The 27,325-nt window shown below is 48.0% G+C and overlaps 1 protein-coding gene across 1 annotated transcript; it reads right to left on the bottom strand.

The window, feature by feature from the left end:
- Positions 400-26,081, bottom strand: WTIP (Wilms tumor 1 interacting protein). Its single transcript, XM_018062298.1, is given in 9 exon segments — positions 400-1,729; positions 4,896-4,964; positions 5,655-5,706; positions 6,469-6,599; positions 6,767-6,829; positions 6,987-7,054; positions 19,476-19,577; positions 25,367-25,777; positions 25,780-26,081. Coding segments are annotated over 9 exon segments (1,296 nt in total). The 5' UTR covers positions 26,039-26,081; the 3' UTR covers positions 400-1,588.

The following is a 27,325-nucleotide window of genomic DNA, read 5'->3' as shown; positions in this document are numbered from 1 at the left end:
ACATTATCCCAAAGGGCACTCCTGACAACCTTCACTTCCTACAGCCGGGCTCCCCCAGATGAATAATCCTACAAGAGAGATCCCAAATCTCACACATGGATAAGAACAGCAGTCAAAAGAAGGTGGTTCAGTTCTCATAGGAACAAGTGGACTTAAAGTATTCCATGAAAATCACTGTGATGGTTATCCTGATTACGGGGTCTCTCAGCCTCAGGGGCCTGCCCGGGCCACCCACCAGTGCAAATCCAACATCAGGAATGAATGAGAAGTCCAAGCTTCCCAATGCTGATGTGTCTTTCAGAGGGAAAAAGAAAAATCTACATTTCCACATACCACATTTCATTAGGTCACCGCTTTCAGGACACTGACACAAACAAAACCCCACGCTAGTCAAAAGCCTGAGATTTCAGAGGAGTTTATACAAAAACATAGTCAAACTACAATGCTTTTTTACCACTTGAACACTAGCTGTATGCTACACAAATTAGACATTTTTGAGCTTGTGATTCTAAGAAATAACAACCGTGGACCAAGGTTTTAAAAGAAAACTATATTCTTTTAAAGAAAATGAAAATATTCTCAAAGGAAAAACTTAATTTAAGTCAACTCATATGCTTTTTGTCGTGGAGCCTAATACACAGTGCTTTCCTGCAACAAGTGGGCAGGGCGCCCCCTCGCGGTCTCTCTTGACCGAGACCTGTGACTGGAATTCTGAGTGAGAAGGCGTTATTTTAGCGCGGCTGAGATTGGGAGGGTTTGGGAAGGAGCCCAGGGCGAGATGACGGCTGTAAACACCCATTGGAATCCTGGTGACCAAAACCCGCAGTGACCAAAGGCCAAAGGCAGGGGTCCTTCACAGGCCCCATTCCCTGAGGGCGGTCATTCCTCACCCACTCCAGTGACCCCACCCAAACAATGAACCCTTCCCACCCAACCAGCAGGCAAGGCGCTTAAGAGACAAATACGCGTGCCCTTCCCCAAATCCCCGCCTGCCAAGCCACACCCAGCCCCGGGGCGCTCTAGAAGGGGATCCCAGACCCCTTTGCTTCAAGGAAACTGGCTCCTGCCCCAAGGCCAGTCGGAAGACAGCAGCCGTTTATCCCGCACCCCTGCACGTGGTAATGGCCATCTTCAGCTACGCGACCCAGAGCCGGTCTGGGAGCCTCCCCCGCCACGAGGCTACCGGGCACAGGGAGGGGGTCCCGAAAGGGAAAGCCGCTGGTGGGGGGAAGGGCGGGAAGCAGGCAGGGCCCGGAAGAAAAAAAGCGGCTTGAGGAGGCACAGACGGTGAATAAATATTAATAGCTTCGCCGCGGGGCCGGCCCCTCGGACAGCAGCTCGGTGGCTGGTGGGGATAAGGGTGGGGTGGGAGCCCGCCGCCGCGCCCACCCTGACACAAAGCTCTGGCACTGACCTGGGTCGCGCGTCGCCAGCGCACACGCAAAAATGCGCCTACGCAGAAAAACACGCGCGAACGCAGAAAACACGCGCGCTTCAACGCAAAACCACGCACGCATGGGCACGCACGCAAAACCGCAGGCTCTTGCAAGCATAGACACAACCCTAGGGTCGGGCTCTCAGCCCCGGCTCAGAGCTCCGTGACATGCACAGCAGGTGAGGGAAGTGGCCCAGGCCGGAGGCGCCGCAGGTGGCATCGGCGACACAGGAGGTGGCCCTCCAGGGGGTAGCAGCGGCGTCCATCCTCCCCGCTGAGCTGCAGCCCGCAGTCCTAGGGAAGAACACAGCCCCGGCTCCAGGGTAAGCAAGGGAGAGGTGCATCTGCGGTCTGTAGGACCCTGCCCACCCTCCAGAGGACTTTGGCCTTTACTCTTTTGGGAGAGAGGCGGTCAGGAGCCCGGTGTTGGGACACCCCGACTTGGAGAACCTCCTGCACATCCAGAGGAGCCAGCCAGGAGGGAGGGAGGGAGACGCTAGCCTGCAGTCTGGGAGTCAGGGCTGGGCAGTAAATGCGGGCATCAGCATAAATATGTGACCCTTCTTACAAAGCCACAGGAGTTTCCCACAGGGAATGCAGATAACTAGGAAAGGGAAGAGAACAGCTGAGCTGTGGAGCTCCAGCTTTAAGAGAGGAAAGAAGAGGACCAGAGCCCAGATTTCAGGGGAAAATAGAAGAGGCAAACCAAAAACAGCCTGTCCTAAGGGCACAGTGAAGAGGGCAACTAGGAGAGGGGAGAGTCTAGGACAGTTACTCCAAGCTTAGGGCAGGGACAGCTGAGAATCGTCTCCTGGATCCCCACATGGGGGTCATTGGTGACCTTGGGAAATGGGGAAGGTCAAATGGCTGACTTGAGTGGCCTTAAGAGATAATGGAATAGAACTGAAAACATCAAGTAAACAAGGAGTTTTATGTCCTTTATCTTACCATTTTACCACTGCAGGATATATTATGGGCTAATTTTCTCTGTTTAACAAGCTACGTGATTCGTGTTTAAATAAATAACAGACAGGAAATGTGAAGGGCAGACATGGAAAATAGTGTGCTGTGAGCTACAGTGAGGCACCAGGTGAACAACTTTTTCCTTCCTTTTGTCCCCTACCCCAAGGAGGGCCCTTTGGTCACACTCACTGCACTCAGGCCTCCAGCCTGTCAGGTTTGACACTTGTTACCCAAAGGCCCTGAGACTAATACCTGCCCCACCACCCACAGATTATAAAGCTGGACTGCTGCCATGGAGCCTCATGTCCCAAACAGCTCAGATCCCAGATGTCCTCCGTGTCCTGTCTGGCCACAGCCCCCTGACTGGGCCTGCTACTAACCACCACACACCAGAGAGAGGGGACAAGAAGGGGGCCTGGAGACCCCCGTTCCCATCCAGGGGTCTCCCCAGAGGGACAGCAGCACCACATCTCCCAGCCCTGAGGCATTGGCTGTGATCTGCCCACAGCTTAACCTGCTCCTGGACTCTGAGTATCAGGCTTCCCCTAAGGACTGTCCTTAGTGATCCCAAGGGGACCCGGCAAGTCCCCAGACAGCAGAGCAGGATGCCCTCCTACTGCTGCTAGAGGATCGGGGGCCCTCCGCAGGCCATGCCTGCTCCCAGTCCACCTTCCTTGATCCTCCCAACAGGATTCCTACTCCCTTTGGGCCACATGGTCCCACCAACACAACCTGGTTCCAAATGGACCCTAGATTCCTACAAAAGATTTCTCACTGACATACCTGCTCTTCCCTGGGACTCTGAAACCCAACACTTCGTTTTTCTCCTACCTGGTCAGATCAGGTCACTCATTCTAGGCCTGCTGTGTGGCTGTATGCATCCCTGGAATGCTGGGAGCTCCCTGGGCTATCCTGAGCCCCAACTCCTTCCTCTATAGTTCTCCCTGGAAGACCATTTATTCCCCTGGCTTCAATAGCCATGTACCTGACCATGATGGGACTGATGGGACTCTTGCTTCTGGCCCTGACAGTAGCAAAGACCGGAATTCCCATTCTGCCTTTAACAATGAAAAAGGCTGGGCCAAAAAACAATGATTCTCAGACTCAGAACACCAAGCAAGGCAGGCCAGTGATGGAAGGGAAACTAATAAAGCAAGCCCCACAACTGCCCCAAGTTACTGTACTACTTGGAAAGATTTTCCAGAGTACTCAAAGAGAGCCTGTTGGCCTTCTTTAATTGAGAATTTGGGGAGGTAAATGCAACTAGAAACCACAGGACAGAGTATCAGAGAGGAAAGAGCTATATATGCCAATGACTCCCAAACTCCTACCCCTGTACCAGAGTCTTCATACTCCAGCATATCCGCCTGCTTCCTGGATATCTCCGTTCAGATGTCTCTAGCTACCAAAAGCGAGAACATCTTATGCCTTCTTCTCATCTTCACTCATTCTCCTGGGGTCCTCACTCTCACCTTCCAACCCCCAAATTCCCACATCCAGTCACTGACCAAATCCAGTCCCTTGTACTATCTAACCAACACTCCATCTACTTCCCAGAACCCAGGGTCACAACTTCACTCCACCAGCGTCCTCAGGGAACCCCAGCTCCTTCCCCCTCCTTCTCCATTCATTCTCTGCATGGCAAGGTGAGTGCCCTTCCTAAAATCCCAATGACATCATGTCATCCCTTTTCGATCCTTCTCTACTGTCCTCAGGATAACTGCAGGCTCCTCAGGCCTTTCATCATCCTGCCAACTTCTCCAGTGACACAAAACAACACACCTTCACACTTAGCAATTCTGCTTCCATTCCCTGGAAATGCCCTTCTCCCTGCCTCCTTGGCAAGCTCTGATTCGTCTTTCAAATCTTAGCTTGAGTGTCACCTCCCCCAGAAAGTCTTCCTTGATTTTCCAAAGCATCCTAGGTGCTCTATTAAATACTGTCTGAGTACTTGTCTCTCTGGCGGGTACAGACTGTCTTTATTCTCTACATCCACAACACCCTGATACTGTACATCCTGTGGAAATAATTTGATTGAGAATTGAGCTGAGAGAAACTATATCCTGGGCGGGGTTGGGGGGGTTGGGGGGGGTGGGCACGGTGCAGAGGGAGAGAGCTCACTAAGGGGAGGATAGGCATATGAGGTCGCTTGCTTGGAGAATCCCAGGGACGGGGGAGCCTGGTGGGCTGCCGTCTATGGAGCCGCACAGAGTTGGACACGACTGAAGCGACTTAGCAGCAGCAGCAGCAGGCATCATGGAGTAGAACCATAAAAGAGGAAGTGGGGGATTTCCCTGGTGGTCCAGTGGCTAAGACTCTGGTCCCAATGCAGGGGCCCTGACCCTTGTTCAGGGAACTAGACATTGCTGCAGCTAAGACCCAGTGCAGCCAAAGAAATATTAAAAAGACGTAGGCCCGCAGAACACCTAGGGAGGACGAGGTCTATATAGGAGGGGGGCTGCCCCAGCCACCAGCCCTCTGGGGGACCCGGGCTCACCTCACAGTGGTAGCACTCCACGTGGTAATCTCTGTCCATGGACACCACACGGATGGTTGTCTCACAGCCCTGGAAGAAGAAACAGGGTGTGAGGCGAACTGTGTGGTGGGCACACACCTACACGTGCTCCTGTCACGGGGGCTGTGCGTTCACACCCGTGTGAGCACTGACACAGGTACTTCCATGGGGCCGGAACAGGCATCGGTGGGTGCACACAGATGGCTGTGCGTGTGCCGTAGGCCTCCTCCCACACCTGCAGCTGACAGCATACATGCTTGCTGATGAGACACCGCATGGGCATCAGTTCTTTGGAGTCAGGAAAGACCACTCCCAGTCCTGCTTCCCCAGACACAGTAGGCTGGGACAGAGCCAGCACATGAGGAAAACCCAGTGCCGAGAGCTGCACCCACAAAGGTTGTTTCCTGCACAGACTGTACCCTTCTCTTCATCTGCTCCGCCCACCATCTCAGCTGTGAGCTCACGGATTTGGGGGACAGTCCTGATATGGATGGCCAATGGAGTTGAGGGGGCGGGGGGGCAGCTGAGAAGCTGGGGCCATCATGTCCCTCTGACTCATGCAGGAACACTTGCACCCTGTGCGCCCTGGGTGGTCCCCCTCCTATACACATCCTTCTGCCCAGAGGGCGATGGGGCAGGAGCACCTGCTTGTCCCTCCCACCGGGGCCCAAGACCTGGGGCCCACCCAGGCAGGACCAGCAGGGCCAGGCACCTGATCATCTCCAGGTGAGTGGTTCCTACCTGTGCAGGGAGGATAGGACGGGCACAGGAGGCACATTTTGGTGCAAAAACCCTGGAGGAATAAAGGAAACCAGAAGTGACCAGCTGAATGACTAGAGGTCAAGGGCACGAGGACAGGTCCACCCACAGTAGCCCATGATGTGGCCCAAACAACAAGCCCTCTCTCCTTGTGTGGACAGAGTGAGGTAGGAGCATTCTCTGCCATGCTTTCTCAGCACTGGCCTTTTCTGTGGCTCCCCAATTCACCTCCACCCCATCACCTCCTCCAGACGGCTTCTGCCCTGGCCTCTCCCTCATGCTTCCTGAGTTTTTGCCCCCTAATGTCCAGGTTTGGGTCTCTCCTAGCTGAGATCCTGCAAAGCCTGGCTCCACACCGAGTACCAGGAACCAATGCCTAGCACCACCCCCATGCAAGGCAGCAGCACAGGACCAGAGGTCTGAGAGCAGAGCCTGGAGCCACAGCAAGGAAGAATGGACTGCCTAGTCACATGGGTACCAGACAGGCAGGAAAAGACTCTGCAGAGACCCCAAGTTCCCATTCCAGGCAGAAAAGTCCTGACCTGGTCATTGGAGCAGAGAGACACGAGGTGGGGCATCTGAGAAGGGGCTGTAAGCAAAGGCAAGGGGAGGAGAGGACCGAGACATATGGCTCCAGGCAGAGACCCGTGCCTCACCTCAACCACTGAGCACACAGTGGAGGCAGGAAGTGAACAGGCCAAGAATGAAGAACACAGACAGGCAGGCTGGAAAAATGCTCCCAGAGGAGGCAGAGGAACCACGGGAGTCACACTGCTCCACAGCACCAGCTACTCACGTGTGATAATCTCTGACACAGTAGATGTTGTTCTCCACGTCCACAGTGAAGGGCACCCCATCCAGGCACTCATTGCATACCGAGCATCGGAAGCAGCCTGGGTGGTAGGACTTCCCAAGGGCCTGCAGGATCTGGGGGCAGGAGGCACTGAAGGGTCAGTGCAGGTGGAAGGCTCAGCACAGCCCCCAGAAGACACGCTGTCTCTGAGCCCCTGGCAGGTCTCCAACAGGTGAAAGGGTGGGGTCCTCAGACTCCACGCATGTCAGAGGGGCTCCAGGAGCCTGGGGGAGGTTCTCACCATCTCCATGATGAGGTGTCCACACACGCTACACTTGTCAGCCGTTTGCTGGAACCCGGAGTACTGGGAGGGGGACACAGGATCCAGGATGTTATATGACAAAGGGGCACTCACTGCCCAGCCAGCATCTGCTTCCTGGCCTCAGGTCTCCATGAGACTCAGGAGGGTCCCTGCCCCTGCTCCCACCCACAGCACCAGCCAGGGCACAGCTTTGACTCACCAGGAAGTCCTCCTGGCAGTACACTTTCTCACCCACGTTGTAGAATGCCTTCCCACGAAGTCGTCTCCCTGCAAGGATGAGGGTAGAGAAGGAGGTCCCTGGACCACTGGAACCAGGGATGATGCCTCTGCTGCCATTTCTCAGCACCCTCCTCCAACAGATGAGAAATGGATGCAGACAAATTTTTAAATTTCCCTCTAATGTTATGTTATTATCATTACAGTAATTAATAGTTTTTAAAAATTAAGAATATGTTGTTGACAAAACTGTCATAAGAAGTTGTCATAACAAATATATGAAGACCTGTTTATCAAATGTAAATTGAAGTTCTGGTAATTTAAAAAAAACATTTGCTTTAAGTTCAGTTGAATTCAAGAGCAGACTTCGCAGAATGAATTTCTTAATCTAAAAACATTAGAAGTACAACTCTCACCAGGTAAAGGAGCCCAATATATTAAAAAAAGGTATCCTTTATTGCAAGGGTGCCAGGATAGTTCAACATTCACAAATTAGTCAGTGTGATACATCATATTAACAAAATAAAGGATAAAAATCCTGTGATCATCTCAATAGATACAGAAAAAGCATCTGATGGAATTTAAGATCCTTTCATAACAAGAACTCCCAACAAAATGGGTACAGAGGGAACATACCTCAACATAATAAAGGACATATATAAGAAGCCCATGCTAATGCCATATACAATGGTGAAAAGTAAAAAGTTTTTTCTCTAGGATCAAAAACAAGACAAGGATGTCCACTTTTACCACTTTAATTCAACACATTATTGGAAGTCCTAGCCTGGGCAATTAGGCAAGAAAAAGAAAGAAAAGGCATCCAAATTGGAAAGGACGAAGTAAAACTATCACTATTTGCAGATGAAATATACAAAAAATCCTAAAGACTCCATCAAAAACTGTTAGAATAAATGAATTCAGTAAAGTTGCAGAATACCAAATCAATACATAACAATGTGTTGTTTGTGTTACTTTAATAATGAACTATCAGGAAGAGAAGAGAAGAGAACAGTCCACTTAAAATTGTATCAAAAAGAACAAAATATCTAGGAATAAACTTAACGAAGGGGGTAAAAGACCTGTATATTGAAAACTATAAGATATTAATAAAAGAAACTGTTGCTAAGACACTTCAGTCGTGTCCAACTCTGTGCGACCCCACAGACGGCAGCCCACCAGGCTCCCCCGTCCCTGGGATTCTCCAAGCAAGAACACTGGAGTAGGTTGCCATTTCCTTCTCCAGTGCATGAAGATGAAAAGTGAAAGTTAAGTCACTCAGTCATGTCTGACTCTTTGTGACCCCATGGACTGCAGCCTACCAGGCTCCTCCGTCCATGGGATTTTCCAGGCAAGAGTACTGGAGTGGGTTGCCATTGCCTTCTCCAAAAGAAACTGAAGAAGACACAAACAAATGGAAAGATAGTCTGTGCTCATGGACTGCAAGATCAGTATTATTAAAATGTCCATACTACCCAGAGCAATCTATCAATTCAATGCAATCCCTATCAAAATTCCAATGGTATTTTCCACAGAAATAGAACAAATAATCCTAATCTTATATGGAAACAGAAAAGATCCCAAATAGCCAAAGCAACCTTGAAAAAAAAGAACAGAGCTAGAGGTATCATGCTCCCTGATTTCAAACTGTATTACAAAGCTACAGTAATTAAAAAGTATGCTATTGGCATAAAAACAGACACAGTGATCAATGAATCAGAATAGCAAGCCCAGAAATAAACACACATATATATAGTTGATCAATTTACAACAAAGGACCTCACATCCGTTAGAATGGCTATTATCAATAAGACAAGAAATAACAAGTGTTGGTTAATATGTAGAAAAAAGGGAACTCATACACTGTTGGTGGGAATGTAATGTAAATTGGTACAACCACTGCGGAAAACAATATGGAGGTTCCTCAAAAAATTAAAAATAGAACTAACATATGATCCAGCAATTCCCCTTCTGGGAATTTATCTAAAGAAAATGAAAACTAATTCAAAAAGATATCTGCATCTCTATGTTCACTATAGCATTATTTACAATAACTAAGACATTGAACACAATCTAAGCATCCACTCACTGATGGATGCAACGGATAAAGAAATTGTCACACACACATACACAATAGAATATTATTATTCAGCCATGACAAAGGATGAAAATGAAATTTTGTCATTTGCAACAACATGGATGCACCTGGAAGGTATTATATACTAAGTGAAATTAAGTCAGACAAAGAAACACAAATACACCATGACCTTTCTTATACAGGGAATCTTTAACACACACACACACACACACACACACACACGAACATAGATACAGAGAAAAGTTTGGCTGTTCCAAGATGCAGGGGGTTGGGGATAAGAAAAATGAGTGATGTGGTATTTTTTTAGTTTAAATAAATTAAAAAAAAAAAAAACTTTAAAAGAAAAAGGCACACTTGTCAAATCCAAACCACAGCCCCAGCAGACCTGCCAGCATTCTCATTAGTCAGGAGATGACAGCCCCTGACCAGGAACAAGAGGGAACTTCCTCCACTTGATGAAGCACATCTAGGAAAGCCCCATAGCTAACACCAGACGTTAATAGTTTAATTTTTTTTTTTTCACTTTTACCCTTAGGATTCAACAGTATACTAGAAGTGCTAGACAGTGAACTCTCCTTTTTGAATTTAAACTCGGGAGTTACAGTGAACTATAACTCCAGAACTACAACTCTGGAGTTATAGTTATATTTGAACTCCTCTATGGTGGAGGGGAGGGGTTAGGGATTTTCTTCTCGTTTGTTTTTGCATTAGGATGCTCTGATCTGCCTTTTCTGACAGGGACATAAAGTGCTAGATGCTCTTGTTAACTTTCAGCAAATGGGATGGGGGAAATATAGCAGCTCTTGGTGAATTCCTTTATAATAATGGTTTGATTTTTTACTTCAAGAGAAGCTTTTTTTCCAATGTATGCTTTTTCCTTTTTGCCCATGATCCTTATCATTTGCTATAGATGGCTTACTTTGCATTCCTGCTGACGATGTTGCAAGTCTGTTTCATCTAGTGAACTGAAAATTCTTGCTAAAAAAAGTCTTTAAACACAGATGACAATTTTATTATATAGAAAATCATAAGAAATATACAAAAAAAAAACTACTAAAACTAATCAGTGTGTTTAGCCAAGCTGTAGTAAAGGTGGTCAGTATATGAAAACCAAAAATATTTTTATAATCTAGCAGCAAGTGATTGGAAAATAAACTTACAATTTTAAAAATACATTTATAATAGCACCTGAAGAAAAACCATAAAATACTAAGGAATAAGTTTAATGAAAGATGTGTCTGATTTGACTCAGTAAAACCAAAGTTTGCTGGAAAAAACTGTAAAAGAGCTAATAAATAGATATACCACTGTTGCAAGACAGTTCTCCATTGGACCGATTCCATTCTTAACACATCTTTCAAACACAGGGCTGGTAGCTTTCATTCTGGATTATCTTTCCAAGGATATCTGTGGTGCAAACTGCTTAGAAGACAGAGACAGCATCTCCCTCTGAAGCAGAGGGCAAGTCTGTTTGCTGTTCAATGTAATAAAGATAATGGGCTTCTCTGGGAGAAGAATCTAGCAGGTTTGCTGGCAGCCCAGTATAAAATCCTGGGGTTCCCTAAGCTCAGGGTTCCTCAGCCATGACATACAGACCCAATGCCCAGGCAGCGCACACCTGGTACCCACATCACCACTGTGGGACTAAGGAGGGCACACAGAACCAGTGCAAACGTGAAGCTCACACTGCTTGCAGCACTGTGAGTATCTCCTCCGGTGGGTCGTGTCTTCAGCCAGCACCCATGAAACACTGGCAGGCTAACTTGTCAGCTTGCACATGGGGAAAAATCTCAGATCCTGCATAGTTCCTGACAACCATCTTCATGCTTCAAATGTTCTCATACTGATTCTGCCCCATTTGATCTGCACATTCAGTGCCACCCAATCAAGTTCCCAGCACTCTTTCTTTTGTGTAAATTGATGTTCGAATGTTTTAATTTATATAGAAATACAGAGAACCTAGAATAGCCAAAATAATCTTGAAAAAGATCAACAAAACAAGAAGACTAACTATTTTAAGATTTACAGAAGTCAAGACAGTGTAATATTCTGGTAAGGAGAGACAAAAAGATCAGTGGAACAGAATGGAGTCCAAAAATAGACCCATAAATATTTCAAGAAACATGCAAGCGGGAAAGCAAAAGTCTTTCCAGCACATGGTGCTGAAACAACCAGACAGTCATATGGGAAAAAAAAAAAAAAGACTCAATTTCTTACCTCATACCATACAGAAGATGAAATAGTCATCAACCTAAACATAAAAATGAGAGACCTAAAACTTCTAGAAAAAAACAAAGGAGACTATCTTCATGACTTAAAGGGAGACAGAAAAATTTAAGTCACAAAAATAATAACCATAAAACAAACAAAAAAAAAAAACCTGAAGAAAATATTCACAAAACATCTAAAAAGAAATTTTACCATATATATTCCTAGAACTAAACAATAAAAGACAACTCCCAATTTAAAAACTGAGCAAAAGAGGAACTTCCCTGGCAGTCCAGTGGTTGAGACTCCAAGCTTCTAGTGAAGGGGTTGCAGGTTCAATCCCTGGGTGGGGAACTAAGATCCTATATGGTACATGGCAAGGCCAAAGAATTTTTAAAAACAAAAAGGGAGTAAAAACAAAATTAAAAATTATTTTTAAAAAAACACAACAGGGCAAAAGACTTTGAATAGACTTCACAAAAGAAGAAAAAAATGGCCAAGAAACAAAGGAAAAAAGATGCTTAAACCTCACTAGTTCTCAGGGAAATACATATTTAAAACCACAGTGAGCTACCACTTCACACTCATTAGAACGGCTAAAATTAAACAGACTGAAATACCAGCTGTTGGCTAATATGTAGAATGACCCAACTCTCTTACATTTCAAGTAGGAGTTTAAAATGATACAGCCCCTTTGGAAAATAGTTTGGCAGTCTCTTATGAAATTAAACATACACTTAGCCTATGACCTAGAAATTCCATTCCCTGGAATTTACCCAAGAGAAATGAAAACATTTGTCCACAGATGACCTGTACTAGAATGTTCATAGCACAACCTAGTATCTACCAACAGTTAAATGGAAAAACAAAGTGTGGTATATATTCATACAACAGAATCTTAGTGATACAAAGGAGGGAACTACTGATGCATGTAACAACATGGATTTAAAACAAAAATGTTTAGCAAAAAAAGGGGGGGAACCACTGTAAAAAAAAAAGAAAATAGTACCTATTAACTGCATTTAAATGAAGTTCTAGAACAGACAAAACTAATGTATGGTGGTAGAAATTAGAACACTGGTTGAAAGGATGTGATGGGGGAATCATATGGAGATCAACTAGAGAAAAGGGAGGACAGAAGTTTCTTGTGGTTTTTTTTTCCTGTATCTTTGTTAGGGGTGTAAGTTGTATAAATGTACATATTTATGCAAAATCTTTGAACTATATACTTAAGATCTGTTTGCTAAGCAATATATAAATTGTACTCAATTAAAAATGAAAACAAAGATAAACCGAGTATATCTTATGCCAGAGTAAAGCAGTGTTCAAAGAACAAAGTGGGTGCCTGTCAAAATGGCATAGGAGCCAGCAGGAAGGGACTTCTCTGGCCAAATTTGAGACAATTTGTGCATCAGAAGAATTATGATGGTACTACAATACATTAAGCTAAGCTAAGCTAAGCCACTTCAGAAGTGTCCGACTCCGTGTGATCCCATAGACGGCAGCCCACCAGGCTCCCCTGTCCCTGGGATTCTCTGAGCAAGAACACTGGAGTGGGTTGCCATTTCCTTCTCCACTGCAATACATTACATGAATACAAATCCATAAGTAATAAGAATTCTCAGAAAATATATATTTGCCCCTGCTCATACGTTTTCAAACACTCCTTAAGTTTTCTGGAAAACATGTTATAGTTTAGAACTATATCAACTTTATTGGAGAATTATTCCCTTATAAAATTTGTCCTATTGGTAAGTGGGAAAAAAAAATTCCCTAGGAGAATGCACCTTCAACACACACCTCAATGAATTCCCACAGACAGACTTCCACAGTCACAAACTAGAAAACCCTGGTGGTCCAGTGTTTAAAATTGCTCTTTTACTACTTAGGGCCCAAGTTCAATCCCTGGCTGGGGTACTAAGATCCCAAAAGCCGAGAGGTGCAGCCAAAAAAGAAGAAAATAATGAAGCAAGAATAGATGAGGAAAAGAATTTATAACACATATAACCAACAAAAAACTTTTATCCAAGATGCATAAAGAACTCCCAGAAATCATTAAGAAAAAGTCAAACAACCCAATTAAAAAATGGGCAAAAAGGGGCTTCCTTGGTTGCTCAGTGGTAAAGAATCCACCTCCCAATGCAGGAGACATGGGTTTGACCCCTGGTCCAGGAAAATCCAACACAACATGGAGCAATTAAGCCTGGGCACCACAGCTACTGAACCCATGCTCTATAGCCCCAGAGCCGCAACTACTGAACCCAAGTGTCCTAGAACCTGTGCTCCGCAACAAGAGAAGCCACTACAATGAGAGGCCCACGCAGCACAACGAGAAGCAGCCTGCACTTGCCACAACTGGAGAAAGCCCACGCAGCAATGGAAATCCACTACGGGCAAAAATAAATTAATTAGTTCTTTATAAAATGGGTAAAAGACTCAACAGGTACTTTACACAGAAAGGCATTCAAGTGACCACCAAATACATGAAAAAGTGCATGAGTCATCAGTATTCATCAGAGAAATTCAAAGCAAAATCACATTAACGTATCACTCCAGTATGGCAGAAACCAACACAACTTTGAAAAGCAATCATCCTCCAAGTAAAAAATTAATTAAAAAAGAGAAAGATATCACTCTACCTCTACCAGAATGGCTAAAAAGACAATGCCAAGTGTTTGCAGGAATAAGGAAAAACTGGAATTCTCATACACTGCCAATGGGATCATAAACTGGTCTGTCTCCTGTGGTAACCACCCGCACATACTAAAGCTACACACAGCTGACAAGAAAGTTCACTGATCTAGACTCCCAGTTCTGGAAGACAGATCTGAAGAAATGAAACAATGCAGCAAAGGCAGAGGAGACAAGGACAACATGAAGGAGTGGCTAAGGGAAAAGCAGCATAGAATGACAAGGACTGATATTTCTAATTTGAATTTTATAAGCAAAGAATAGAAACAATGGGAAAGAAGGAAATTTTTGAAAATAAAATAGCTAAGATTGTTCTCATATTGACAGTTTTCAGATTCAGGAGTCAAAATGAATCCCAGACAAATAAAACTCATACCTACAACCCATCAAGCTATAAAAGAACACTTTAAATTATCTGTACTTTTTTCCTAATTGATATGTGAAATATTTTAAATACTCTGGAAAATGACCCTTGGAAGTTATGATTGTGGCAGTATATGGTTTGTTTTCCCACATGCTTCACAGTCAGTCTCTTTTTAACAAATCCAGGTATTTAACTCTAATGTAGCCAATTTTGTCAATCCCTTTTCTTCTTAAGTTTGGTGATTTTTGTGAGTGGGAAAAAAAAAAAAAACTTTCTTAACCAAAATATTGATAGAGGTAATTTTCTATATTTATTTCTAAAATTATCATGTTTTTCTTTACACATTTTGGTATTTGATCCACTTGGATTTAATTTCATTATTTTACATGGATAACCACTTTTCCCAGAACCATCTGCAATGCCATCTCTATCATCAATTAAGTTTTCAGACAGACATGGGTCTGTTTCTAAACTCTCCACTCTGTTCCAGTGGTCTATTTGTCTATCCTTGCCCCAGGACCAGATGAAATTACTAATACAACTATACAGTATATATTGACACCTGGTAGTAGAAGCTTGCCCAGCTTACTCTTTGTCAAGATCATCTTGACTATTCTTAGCCTTTTGCTCTTGTATTTAAATTACAGAATTAGCCTGGCAAATTCATGAATACCTGCTTAAGTGGAATTACAGTGCATTATAGATCAATTTAAAAAAACTGGCATTGAATATACCCATGTTCAATAGTACATGAATATGGATATATTCATAAATATTTACATGAGTATGGTATATTTATTTTTCTTAGTGCAAAGACTAGGACTTTCAGTACAATGCTGAACAGAAGATATGGTTGCAGGCTTTGTCCTTTCCTCTTTTAAAGGTCCATTTTTCTTATATATCACTACTGAGTATGATGTTTGCATAGATTTTTAGTAACCAACTCTCACCAGGTTGAGAAAGCTCCTTTTTATTTCTAACTTGCTAAAATCTGAATGTCAGGAATTTCCCTGGTGATCCAGTGGTTAAGAATCTGCCTTGCAATGCAGGGGACATGGGTTCAATCCCTGATAGGGGAACTAAGATCTCACACTCCACAGAGCAGCTAAGCCCTCGAACCACAATGAGATAGTCCATGCACTGCCAACGAAAGATCCTGCCTGCTGCAACTGAAGCCTGATACAGTCAAAATAAAACAAATATACAAACTTTTAAAAAAAACAACGTCAGGGCTTCCCAGGTGGCTCAGTGCTAAAGAATCCACCTGCCAATGCAGGAGACATGGGTTCTACCCCTGATCCAGAAGACCCCACATGCCAAGGAGCAATTAAGCCTGTGTGCCACAACTATTAAGCCTGTGCTCTAGAGCCCAGGAGCCATGACTACTGAAGCCCATGTGCCCTAGGGCCTGTGCTCCACAGTAACAGGAGCATCCACAATGAGAAGCCCAGGCTGCAACTAGACAGTAGCCCCCACTTGCCGCAACGAGAGCAACCACGCAGCAATGAAACCCAGCACAGCCAAAAATAAATAAACAAAAATTATTTTTTTTAATGTGAATGTCAGATTTTACTGACCTCTTGTTCTACTCCTATTAAGACGATTATAAAGTTTTTCTTCTTTGTTAATGAGGTGAATTACATTAATGAGTTTTCTACTGTATACTGTATAAGAATACTCAAGTATTCTTCAGATAAGCTCAACTTGGTCATAATATATTATCTTGATTCATACACTGCTGAATTTAATTCAAGAGGGGAAAAAAAGGAGTAAATAAAATAAATAGTACAAGAAAAAATTCCCAGAACTGAAGGGCAAGTCTCCAGTCTAATGGGACTTTGTGTGTGTGCCCAACACAACCAATGGCACACAGCCTACACCAAACATAAATAAAGTATCCTAAGCTCAGCTGCTGCACTGCACAATTTCAAGAGCACCATTCCTGCTGCATCTACGTAAATGGCACTCCCTGGAACTGTGCAGTTCACAGCCCTTTCCAGAGGCTATCAGAGCCGGAGCAGTGACAGCCATCTTCCTGAGACTCTCAAAAGGAAAAACCAGGTCACACACACAAAAATAAGACTCAGAATGGCATCAAAATTTAGGAGCCATGGCTTCTGGAAGATCAATCTACAGCTTATAAAATGCTCAGTGAGGCACCTCCATGGTGGTCCAGTGGTGAAGACCCCACACTTCCACCGCAGGGGGCCATGGACTCCACTCCTGGTGGAGGAATTAAGATCCCACATGTCATGTGGTGCAGCCAAAAGGAAAAACACACACACACACACACACTAAACAAAATGCTTAGTGAAAATTATTTCCAATTTGGAAGACTATTCTCGGTCAACTATAAATTGTGAGGGTAGAATAAAGGCATTTTAGACACACCAGAATTCTGAAAATGTACCTCTCACATGCCCTTTTTTAGAGAAAGAAAGCAAAACGCTGGACACTCTTTGGGTGGTTTCAGAGCTTCGAGTCTTCCCTACTTATCCAAGTTGTGTTCAGTATCCAGCCTTACGTCAGGCAGCTTGCTGTGTTTAAGGGAAACTTGAATTCACCCCCCTTATCCACGGGTGGGCCTGATTAGTATAAAGCTAAGTCTTCTTCCCTTATATTTTATATTGGTTCCAAAACTCAAGCAAGTAAAGTCAATCAAATCACAGCACTCCCCCCAGCCACAGGGATTGGTTCAGGAATCCATGGGTGAGATGATCTGGCCAATGACATGCAAGAAGACTGTTGCTAAGTGTTTTCTGGGAAAGAAGTGTCTCCACCCCAAAAACATGACCAGAAGAAATGCCCACTTTTTCTTCAGACCAGTGGTGTGGCAATGCGAGTCTCAAGCTGCCTCAGATGTTTCATAAGAGAAGTTGCCCTAAGGATAAAGCCAAGCACGAGGGAAACCCAGCCAAGCTTTTCTTAAGGCCTAAGCCTCTAGATTCTTCCCAGCCTAAAGCCAGTCCTATCTCTAGGCTCCCAGTTCACTGAGTTAAGAAATATTCTTGAGAGTTCAAGCCTCCTCAGAAGTCTTCCTGTTACCTGCAGCTGAAAGCTTTATGGAGACTGTAGATTCAATCCAAAGAGTATACATGGGAACGTGAAGGTACAGAATGAACACGCCACAGGGGTTCAGAGGACCGCAGGCTCGGACTACAGAGACCCGGGACTCCCAAGAGGGGAACTCAGAAGAATGCCTGCTACTATGGAACATCTGGGGGTAGGGGGTGGGGAAAGACCTGAAGATAAAAGTCAAGACAATGCATGAAGAAAAGTTTAAAGAAGAAAAAACTCCAGGAAAAGTAAATGACTACAGAACAAAGGAGATCTAATCACAGTGGAATTCTTAGCTCTGCAATAAATAACATTTAAAAAGTCACATAATATAGTAATATAAACCTAGTTTACTGATTTAATCACAACTTATGATGACTATACTGAGAAGATGGAAGGAGAGAAGGGAGAACAGTCAGTATAAAAACAGCCCCTATTCTGAGGGCTTCCCTGGGGGCTCAGTGGTAAAGAATCCACCTGCCAATGCAGGAGACACAGGTTTGATCTCTGATCCAGAAAGATCCCACATGCCACAGAGCAACTAAGCCTGTGCTCTAGAGCCTGGGAGTTCCTACTACTGAAGCCCACACGCCCCAGAGCTCAAGCTCCACAACAAGAGAAGTCATCGCAATGAGAAGTCTGCACACTGCAACTAGAGAGTAGCCCCTACTTGCCTCAACTAGAGATAAGCCCAGGCAGCAGCAAAGACCCAGCACAGCCAAAAATAAAGAAATACATAAAATTATAAAAAAGAATCTATTTCTCATTTACCACAGCAAACTCAAGTAAACCATGGTTAAAAAGCTCAAGTAAATCATTTCTAAAACTGATACATCAAGAAACAGCAGTGTGCACTGTCAGAACCTGGAGGTGTCGACTAGAAGAAGTTGCTAAAAAAATACCAAGTGAAAGACACCAGGGGTAGGAAGATAAGTGCTTTTCTGCTATTGCAAAAATTGCTTCTCAGGACTATCTGACTTAATACTTGGCACATATTACACTTTTATACTATAAAATACTAAAATGTTTTGTGTAAATAAATAAAAGATGTCTGCACAGGGGCAAAGTATGAAAGAACAATAAGAACATCAAGAATGTAGATTTATTAGGTTGGTTGGATTATAGTTACTTTTTATAACTTTTTTAAGTTAACTGATGTTTGTATTTTATACCATGTGTAAAATCAGGACAAAAAATAAGCTGCAGGGAAAAAAAATACTAGCCCCATATATAGGCGGGCAGAAGGCACATCACTGGCTCCACAAGCCCCACCCAGGCAGCCAGGAGACGTCAGTACACTGCTCAGGACAGAGGTTCCAAAGTCAAGGCTCGGGGACTTCCCTGGTGCTCCAGTGGTTAAGACTTCCCCTTCCATCACAGGAGATCCCTGGCTGGGGAGCTAAGATCTCACATGCATTGTGGTAAAAAAAAAAAAAAAATACAACAGAAGCAATATTGTAACAAATTCAATAAAGGCTTTACAAACTGTCCACATCAAAAAAAAAAAAAAAATCTTAGGACGTTGCTGGCAGTCCAGTGGTTGAGAATTCACCTTCCAATGCAGAGGACTCAAGTTCGATCCCTGGTCTGGAAACTAAGATCCCACATGCCTCGGGGCAAGTAAGCCCATGTGCTGCAACTCCTGAGCCTGCTGCTCTGGAGCCCACAAGCCACAACCAGAGAAGCGCATGCACCACATGCACCTCAACGAAGAGCCCACCCACCACAACGAAGACCCTACGTGCTACAACTAAGAACTGAAGCAGCCAAAAATAAACCGCTTTCTAAAAAAGACAAAAAACAAGGGTTAGAGGGGCAGCTTTTCCCAATGACCAGCAAAAGGCTCTTCCCTGGCCCCACATATCCCCACCCCCAGGGTCCAGCAGATCTCCCAGGCGCACAGGGCCCTCAAACAGACCAAGCCAGAAGGAAAGGCATCATGACTCAGCCTGCTCCACACTCCAGCCTAGGTCAGAGCTGGGTGATCCATCTGCCTGGAACTTAGGCACAAGAGGGTTCACAGTGCAAGAGGGCTGGAAACGGAGAATGTTACCTACCACAGGAGTTGCAGGTGAAGCAATCAGTATGATATAGGCTCCCCATCGCCTGGCACGCCTGCCTTGCTCCATAGATGCCAAGCCCACACTTGATGCAAATGCCTATGGAAGAAGAGGCAGGAGAGAGCAGCGGTTAGCGCCATGACTGTGGACTTGAACAGCTATGCATCTGACTCCCAGTCCTAGTGCTCCCCAGTCACGTGATCTTGGGCTAGGGGAACTCCAGAGTCCTCCGTAGCTCCAGTACTAATGGCTAACATGGGGATAGTAAGGGTACCATTAGGGCTTCCCTGGCGGCTCAAAGGGTAAAGAATCCGCCTGCAGTGCAGGAGACCCAACCAGTCCCTGGGTCTGAAGATCCCCTGGAGAAGGGAATGGCTACCCACTCCAGCATTCTTGCCTGGAAAATTCCATGGGCAGAGGAACCTAGCAGGCTACAATCCATGGGTTCGCATAGAGTCAGACATGACTGAGCGACTCTCACACACACACACACACACACACACACACACACACCCACCCACACCCACACAAGGGTACCACTACTTAGGGTTTGCTGCTGTTGTCTGAGGATTCATAGAGTTTAGCAGCACACCTGGCAAGTCAGAGCTAAGTGACACTGTCTGTGCCATCAAAATTACAAGGACACATTTATGACTAGAAAGTTGTTCTAAGCCCCTTCATCTTGACCTGCTAACAGACTGGGGGAAATTCCTTTCTGCTGTCTATGAACCAAAAAGAATGAAGACCACACAGACACAAAGAGGGCAGAGCCCTGACCCTCCCAGCCACACCTCCCTCACTGAACGGTAATGTCAGTTTAACCTCTTGTTCAGTCCCCACATGGATACTGATGCCCCGCATAGTTTAGGTGCCAGAGATTCTGCAAGGCACCAAATTCCCACCCACAAGGAGACTGTGGAGGGAGACAGACAACAACAGGTAAGTCACAGCTCAGGTAGAAAAAAGTGCTATGGAGGAAAAGACGGCTGATTAAGAGTATGTCTGGGGGCACCTCCCTGGCGCTCCAGTGGTTGGGGCTTCGCCTTCCAGTGCAGGGGGGTGTGGATTCGATTCCTGGTTGGGGGAGCTAAAATCCCACATGCCTTGCGCCAAGAAAATAAAGCATAAACAAAAAATAAAACAGAAGCAAATTGTAACTATTTAATAAAGACTTTGAAAATGGTCCACATTAAAAAGAAGAAGAAAAAAACAAACAAAAAATATATATATATATCTACGGACTCCCCTGGCTATCCAGTGGTTAAGACTGCACTTCTTATGCAGGGGGCACAGGTCTGATCCTCAGTCGATGAACTAAGATCCCACGTGTCTCACAGTGTGGCCAGAACAAACAGGAATACATCTGAGTGTGTGATTTTTAAAGTTTAAAGAGGGTGTCAGACAAGGCCCCAGTGATAAGGTGGTATCTGAGCCAAGATTTAAAGGAAAAAATGGAGGGAAGCTGCTCTGCAGGGAAAACTAGGTGGACTTGGGGACCACCCCAGTGTGGGGTGCTAAGCAGGCAAGGGAGGGGTGGTAAAAAGAGGGCTGACCAGCAATGCCAGGGCGAAGGCCAGCATGAGCTTAAGGGACTCTCTGGCCAGCCCGTCTGGGGATCTGGACTGAAGGTGGCCAACCCAGACACCAGAGCTTCTCTCTCAGACTCACCCAAGGTCTCCCAGGCCACAAAGGGCCTAAGATGGGCCCCCTGGACCCTAAGTCCTCTGGCAGTTTCAGGACACACTCCCCTCACCCCTTCCCCCCTGCTTTCCATCACATCTCTCTGCTTCACATTTAGCATGGCTGAGCCTCTCCCACCTTTTTCTAATGAAAAAACCTCCATCAGCCACCCCATTCTCCCTCTCCCTTCAGTTAAGAAAGAAAGCTCAGTCCACACCCCGTCGTCTCCTAACAGTGAGCTCTATGGACTTCCTCTTCTGGTCTTGCCGGCAGGGGCCTTCCCCTCCTCTCGGGTCCCCAGGATATGACCTACACCTGCCTGGCTTTCTGGTTCTTCTCTCTTCCCAGCTCTACTGGGCAATCCCTTGCTCCATCCTGGACCTCCCATGCCTAAGTCTCCCCAGGAAAGGGCCAGTCAGTGCAGATGCTCTCAAATCAGGCAGGAATGTAAAAGTGGCTGATGAGGCCCCAGGTGAATGGAGGAGAGAGCCATGGCTGGGGGAGGTCACAGCCATTGGCTCCACTGACGGCTACCAGGTGGGAAGGCAGGGCCAGCTAGAGAGTCTGATTTTTCCAGAAAAGCTAGAAATCTGGATTTATATATGAAAACTTTCCATGGAGAAATAAATCATCAACTTTCATGTTTTGAGAATTTAGAAGCCAAACACACCATGTCTGCAGGTCTCCACACGTGGCTTTACCCCGTCTCCCCGGGGAAGTCCCATCTGCTCCCAACTGCTCACTCCTACCGAGGCTCCTGGCACTCTGCCCAGCCCAGATTCCTTTCCTGAGCCACCGATCCACTTCCCAGACCACTGCAGGCCCAGAACAGAGCTCTGGGTTCCTGCTCAGGAAACAGCACTTTTGTGTAGCCAGGTTTAGGGAAGTATCCAGATCTACCCTGTCTTTCTCACCTCCAACTCTGAATCCAGTTTCTGTGTTTCCCACTATAGACTTCATTTTCTCCCCTCGCTCCCACTGGTCTGATTCAGCATCATCAATTCTCATTCCACTTGCTGTTTCAACAGTCTCCTTACAGCATCCCATCCTGGCCCCTAATAATCCATCTCCAAAACTGCAGCCAGACTTATCTTTCTAAAGTGAAAATGACCCACCCTCACACCTTCATTCTTGTCCATCAACTCCATCAACTCTGAAAACCTGACCTTGTTTTTGTCTAAGTTACCAAAATATACAGTGAAAGGGACAGAAGTCAGCTGCCCCTGGGAAGCAAAACAGAAGGATGGGCAAGAGGGGAATTATAACCTTATTATTATTTGCTTTTTGGTTCTGTTTTTTTTTTACTAATATGAGCTTGCACCACTTTAATAAAAATACACTGAGGACAGAGACAGGCTGTTCAGGGACTAAAAGAGGGAGCTGACCAAGGCTTAGGGTGATAGGCGGTACCCTGAAGAGGTTGAAGACCACGACTCTGTTGCCTCGTACAGCAACTGAAAAGGGGGCCACAGCACTGACTCGGAGCCAGGGTTCTGCAGAGCAGAGATTAGAGGAATCAGAGGTACTGGTGAGATGCAGGCTGCAGTCAGAACTGAAGACAGCTGAGCTGAGGCAGATCCAGGTGTGGAGTAAACCCAGGATTTACCCTCAGGCAAATCCTGAAGCTGCTAGCTGGCTCGTGACAGCAGAACCTGGTCAGAAGAGATGCTCACGAAATACAGAGAAGGGCCAAGAGGTGAGTGGGTTCTAGGGCCAAGAAAAAGGGATGGACAGAGAGGAAGAAACACACTGAGGGTGAGGTTTATCAGAGGTCACTTGAGCTATGCTACCTGCAGACTTCCTGTTGTAAAATGTTATTTTCATACAAGTGGACGTGTATGAAACTACCGCATTTATACCTCTAAAAGGTGGAATAAAGGCAGTAAGATACTAGCAGTTCAAGTAAATAGCTGCTCATATTTTTAAAAATCAGGAAAATGTAACCTAGATCTGACTTCTCTTAAAAAAAAAAACGGAAGAGCAGGACTTCCCCAGCAGTCTAGTAGTAAAGACTCGGTGCTTCCAATGCAGAGGGTGTGCGTTCAATCTTTGGTCAGGGAATTAAGATTCCCCCATGCCATGTGGTGCAAAAAAAAAAAACCTAAAGATCTATATCATCAGTCACCCCCCCACTCCCATGTGACAGCAGTTCCCCTCAGAAAGGACAACCCATTAGCCCCTTCACTTCTCCCACTACCTGCCCAGGCCTGGCCTCCTCAGTTAACAAAAACTCAGGAGTAATGTTCACTGCAGCACTGTCTCCAATAGCCAGGACCTGGAAGCTACCTAGACTATACTATGGAATATTACTCAGTCATAAAAAGGAATGAATTTGAGCCAGTTCCAGTGATGGACCTAGAGGCTGTTATACAGAGTGAAGTAAGTCAAAAGAGAAAAACAAGTATCATATATTAACGCATATACATGGAATCTAGAAAAATGGTACTGATGAACCTATTAGAAGGGCAGGAATAGAGACGCAGACACAGAGCACAGAACTATGGACCCAGCCAGGGAAGGAGAGGGCAGAACAAATTGAGAGAGTAGCACCAAAACATACACATTACTACATGTAGAGCAACAGGTAATGGGAAGCTGCTGTATAACACCAGGAGCTCAACCTGGTGCTCTGTGACAACCTAGAGGGAGGAGAAGGTGTGGGGGCAGGAAGGAGGTTCAGGAGGAAGGGGCGTGTATACCTATGGCTGACTCACACTGTTGTATGGCAAAAACCAACACAACACTGTAAAGCAATTATCCTCCAATTAAAAATAAAAAGATATAATTAAGAAATTGAAAAGCTCCATAGTACCTTCAGAGGCCCAGAGAACACACCCCTGCCCAGGCCCTGCAGTGAGTGAGGACAGGAAAAGGGGTAGCTTCTCCGGTGGAGAGTGCTGGAAACTTGCTCTCTTCAGAAGGCACTCAGCTTCTGCTCCTAGCACCTACCTGGTATAACAGACAACAGCTTCCTAAGTCACCACCCTGCTCCCAGGCTGTCTGACAGCAGCCACGGGACCTACCTGACCACAGATTCTTACCATGATGCTCAAAGATGAACAGGTCCCCTCTCAAAGGCAGAACACCCCTGTGGGGTACACACTCCCTTGACCACCTGACCCCTCCTGGGCTGCAACCCTGGGAGCTTAACTGAACCGTCCACTTCCTTACTTGCTTCCTTCTGCCCACATTCTTCCTTCTGGCTGGAATGCCCCTACTGACTAGTTGTCCACAACCTCCTTCTCTCTCAAGATCCAGTTCAGGCCAGTCCGGAGCTGCCAGCTGGAATGAATGCATGAAAGACAAACCCCAGGAGGGGCCTCATTCCCAGACACGATACCCACCACCCCCTCCAAAGCCAGGTGCCTGCTTATCAGTCAAGGAGGGACGGAAGCCCCTCCCCAAGCCTCCTCTCAGAACCTCAAGCCTAAGAGTCCCAAGAGTTGTCCAAAGGATGGGATCAAAGGGCCAAGGTCAGACTGGGCAAAGCAGCCTGTCAGAGATTGATGACCTTTGCAAATGATGCGAAGTAGGGTTCCCTTGGGGAACATGCCATATACACAGCCCAGCCCAGTGTGACCAGCTCAGTTCCCTCCCACTCAGGGTGGGCTTCCCGTCCCTCGGCCTCTACCTCCAGCCGCTACCATTATCAAAGCCTCAGGTCAGGTGGGCCCCGGTGGCATCTGGCCGGCCGCCTCCCTCCCTGCCCTGTACCTCCCTGCCCTGTTCAGAGCCCGTACTGCTGAGGGAAGGAAGACACCGGGACCGCGGGGCCCTAAAACAGCTTCAGCTGATCACCAAGCACCGAATACGATGAGCTGAAGTCAAGTACCGAGAGTTAAGAAGATATTATTCGAAAATAGCTTATTCTGCTTATTAACCTGACGTTTTCTCTCAGGAGCAACGCATCCCCTAATGATGCCAGAACTCCGGGCCCGGAGACCCAGAGGCTAAGCCACTGTTCTGCACAAGCCCCAGAACTGGTGGTTCACACATACATACACACACACAAACACACACAGTCTGCGGGAACAAACGTCGCCGGCTCCCAGCCCCTCGGGAGGGAGACGCGCCTTTCGCATCCCGGCCCACCTCGCGCTCTCCTCGACCGAGCCGGCCGCCTACCCGGAGGCCGTCCTCAACCCCCGACGAGGAGAGCGGAGGCCCCGGTGCCCAGGCGCGCGGGAGGCGCGGCCGAGCTCGCTCACCGAAGTAGTCCCGCGCCGTGCGCGCCTCCAGCGCCCGCTCCAGCTCTCGGGTCAGCGCCTCCAGCCGCCGCTCCGCCGCGCTCGGGCCGCCCTCCCGGCCCGGGGGCAGCTGGAGCGAAGGCAGAGCGAAAGGGGCCGGCCCGGCGGGCTCCGGGGAGCGAGCCGGCGCGGGGCAGGCGCCGGGCAGGAGCAGGTCCGGGTAGGCGCCAGCCGAGCCGCGGGAGCCGAGGCTGGACACGCTGGAGCGGGCGCTGCCCACCGACGGCGGCCCGGGGCCCGCGCGCGGGTCCGAGCGGCCCGAGCGCGGGCTGCCGTGGCGCTGGTCGTAGCCGAGACTGATGCCGCTGGAGCGGGCGCTGCCGCTGCCCCCGCCGCCGTCGGAGCCCGCCAGGCTGGCCCGTGGGCTGCCGCCGGCTGCGCGCTGAGCTCCGGGGCCGCCGCGCGCCGCGGGCCTCGCTCCCCGCGGCTCAGTCCGTCCACCCCGGCCTCGGGGCCACCGCCGCCGCCGCCCTGCCCCCTGCGGCCCAACGCCTGGGCCGCCTCGTCTGCCGGCCCGGGCCGCGGCCCCCGCCGACCCCGGCCCGGAGAGTCGCCGCCCGGCTCCAGCTCCCGCAGGGCCAGCCCGGCCAGGAGCAGAGCCGCCTCGTCCGCGGCCGCCCGGGAGCGCTGCATGGCCCGGCCCGCCGGCCCCGGCGCGTCACCTCCGCCTCCGCTTCCCGCCGCCGCTCCGGCCGCGCCGCCGCATCGTCCGCCCGAAGCCCGGAGCCCGCCCCGGGACCCCTGGGCGCGGGGTGGGGCGGGGCCGGCGCCGGGCCCGGGGTCGCTCCGCCGGCCACGCGCGGTCCGGGGGCCGCGGCGCTTCGCTCGGTGGCGCGCGCGGCGGAGGAATGTGCGCTCGGAGGCGCCGGGCCGCCTCCCCTCCTCCCCGCGGCCGTGCGGGGGGCGGAGGGACTCCTTTGTGGGGGCAGGAATGCGAGGAAGGAGACGGCGCTGCGGCCTCTGGAATGTGGGGGGAGTGGCGGCGGCGGAGCCGCGTTGTCCGCGCTTCGCCCGGAGCTCGGAGGGGCGCGGGGGCTGGGCTGGGCCGCCGGGCCGTGCGGCTTGGAGCTGGCCCTCGAGTGGAGGAGCGGCCAACTGTGTGTGGCGCCGCGGTGAGGGCCCGGCCTCCGTCGTGCGCCCCGACCGTCGGGCCGCTGGAAAGGTCCCGTATTCCAGCGGGCTGAGCAAGAGGCGGCTCCCCCAGTCCAGGCCAGAGAAATATGAGCAGTTGACAGACGTTTCCCACATCCTCCCCCATCTTACTTTCCTGCGCCGCCACGGTTTCAAGCTCTGGGCCGGACAAGTTTGGCCTCAGGCAGAAGCACTGCAACCGCCCACCCCAGGACACTGGGGACCACTGCGCGTCTCTGACATTTGCGCCCACAGCATCTTGCCTGACTTGACCCCGAGACCCCAGCCCCGCCCAGGGCCATGCGGCTGCGCTCTGGTTCCGGGTGTCCCCACCTGCTTTGTTGGGAAGGCACCTTGTACTAGGAGTTGCGGCTGGATGGAGACTGGTCTCCAAATCTGGTCACTGGGCACAAGCGCCCAAGGCGAGACGAGGCCGGAAACAGGCATCAGGCTAAGCCAGTGGGCGGGGAAGCCTCAGTTGTGACCCAAGGTTCAGTCACCAAGGGGTGTGAAGACTCCTCCTTTCTCCAACACCTGCCCACAGGGGCTTAGGTGAGACACCAAGGAGATGCTACTTCTGAAAGCACATCCTGGGACCAGATGGGGCCTTTGGGGAGAAGTGGGGGGGAGAAGGTGGGGGAGGGGAAGGAGAGATGACTAGGGCTTTGTCCCCCAAAACACAAGCTACAAAGTCCTTGTCACACATTTGAAACAGCTTGTAGGGAAGAAAAGCAAACCATTATCTGTCAGGACCTGATGGATCCCAGAAAACAACCTTGAGTGAAAGAG

Source organism: Capra hircus, chromosome 18, assembly GCF_001704415.2.
Source record: "Capra hircus breed San Clemente chromosome 18, ASM170441v1, whole genome shotgun sequence".
NCBI classification, from domain to species: Eukaryota; Metazoa; Chordata; class Mammalia; order Artiodactyla; family Bovidae; genus Capra; species Capra hircus.
The sequence above is the reverse complement of the archived record's forward strand: the minus strand, read 5'-3'. Positions and strand labels throughout refer to the sequence as shown.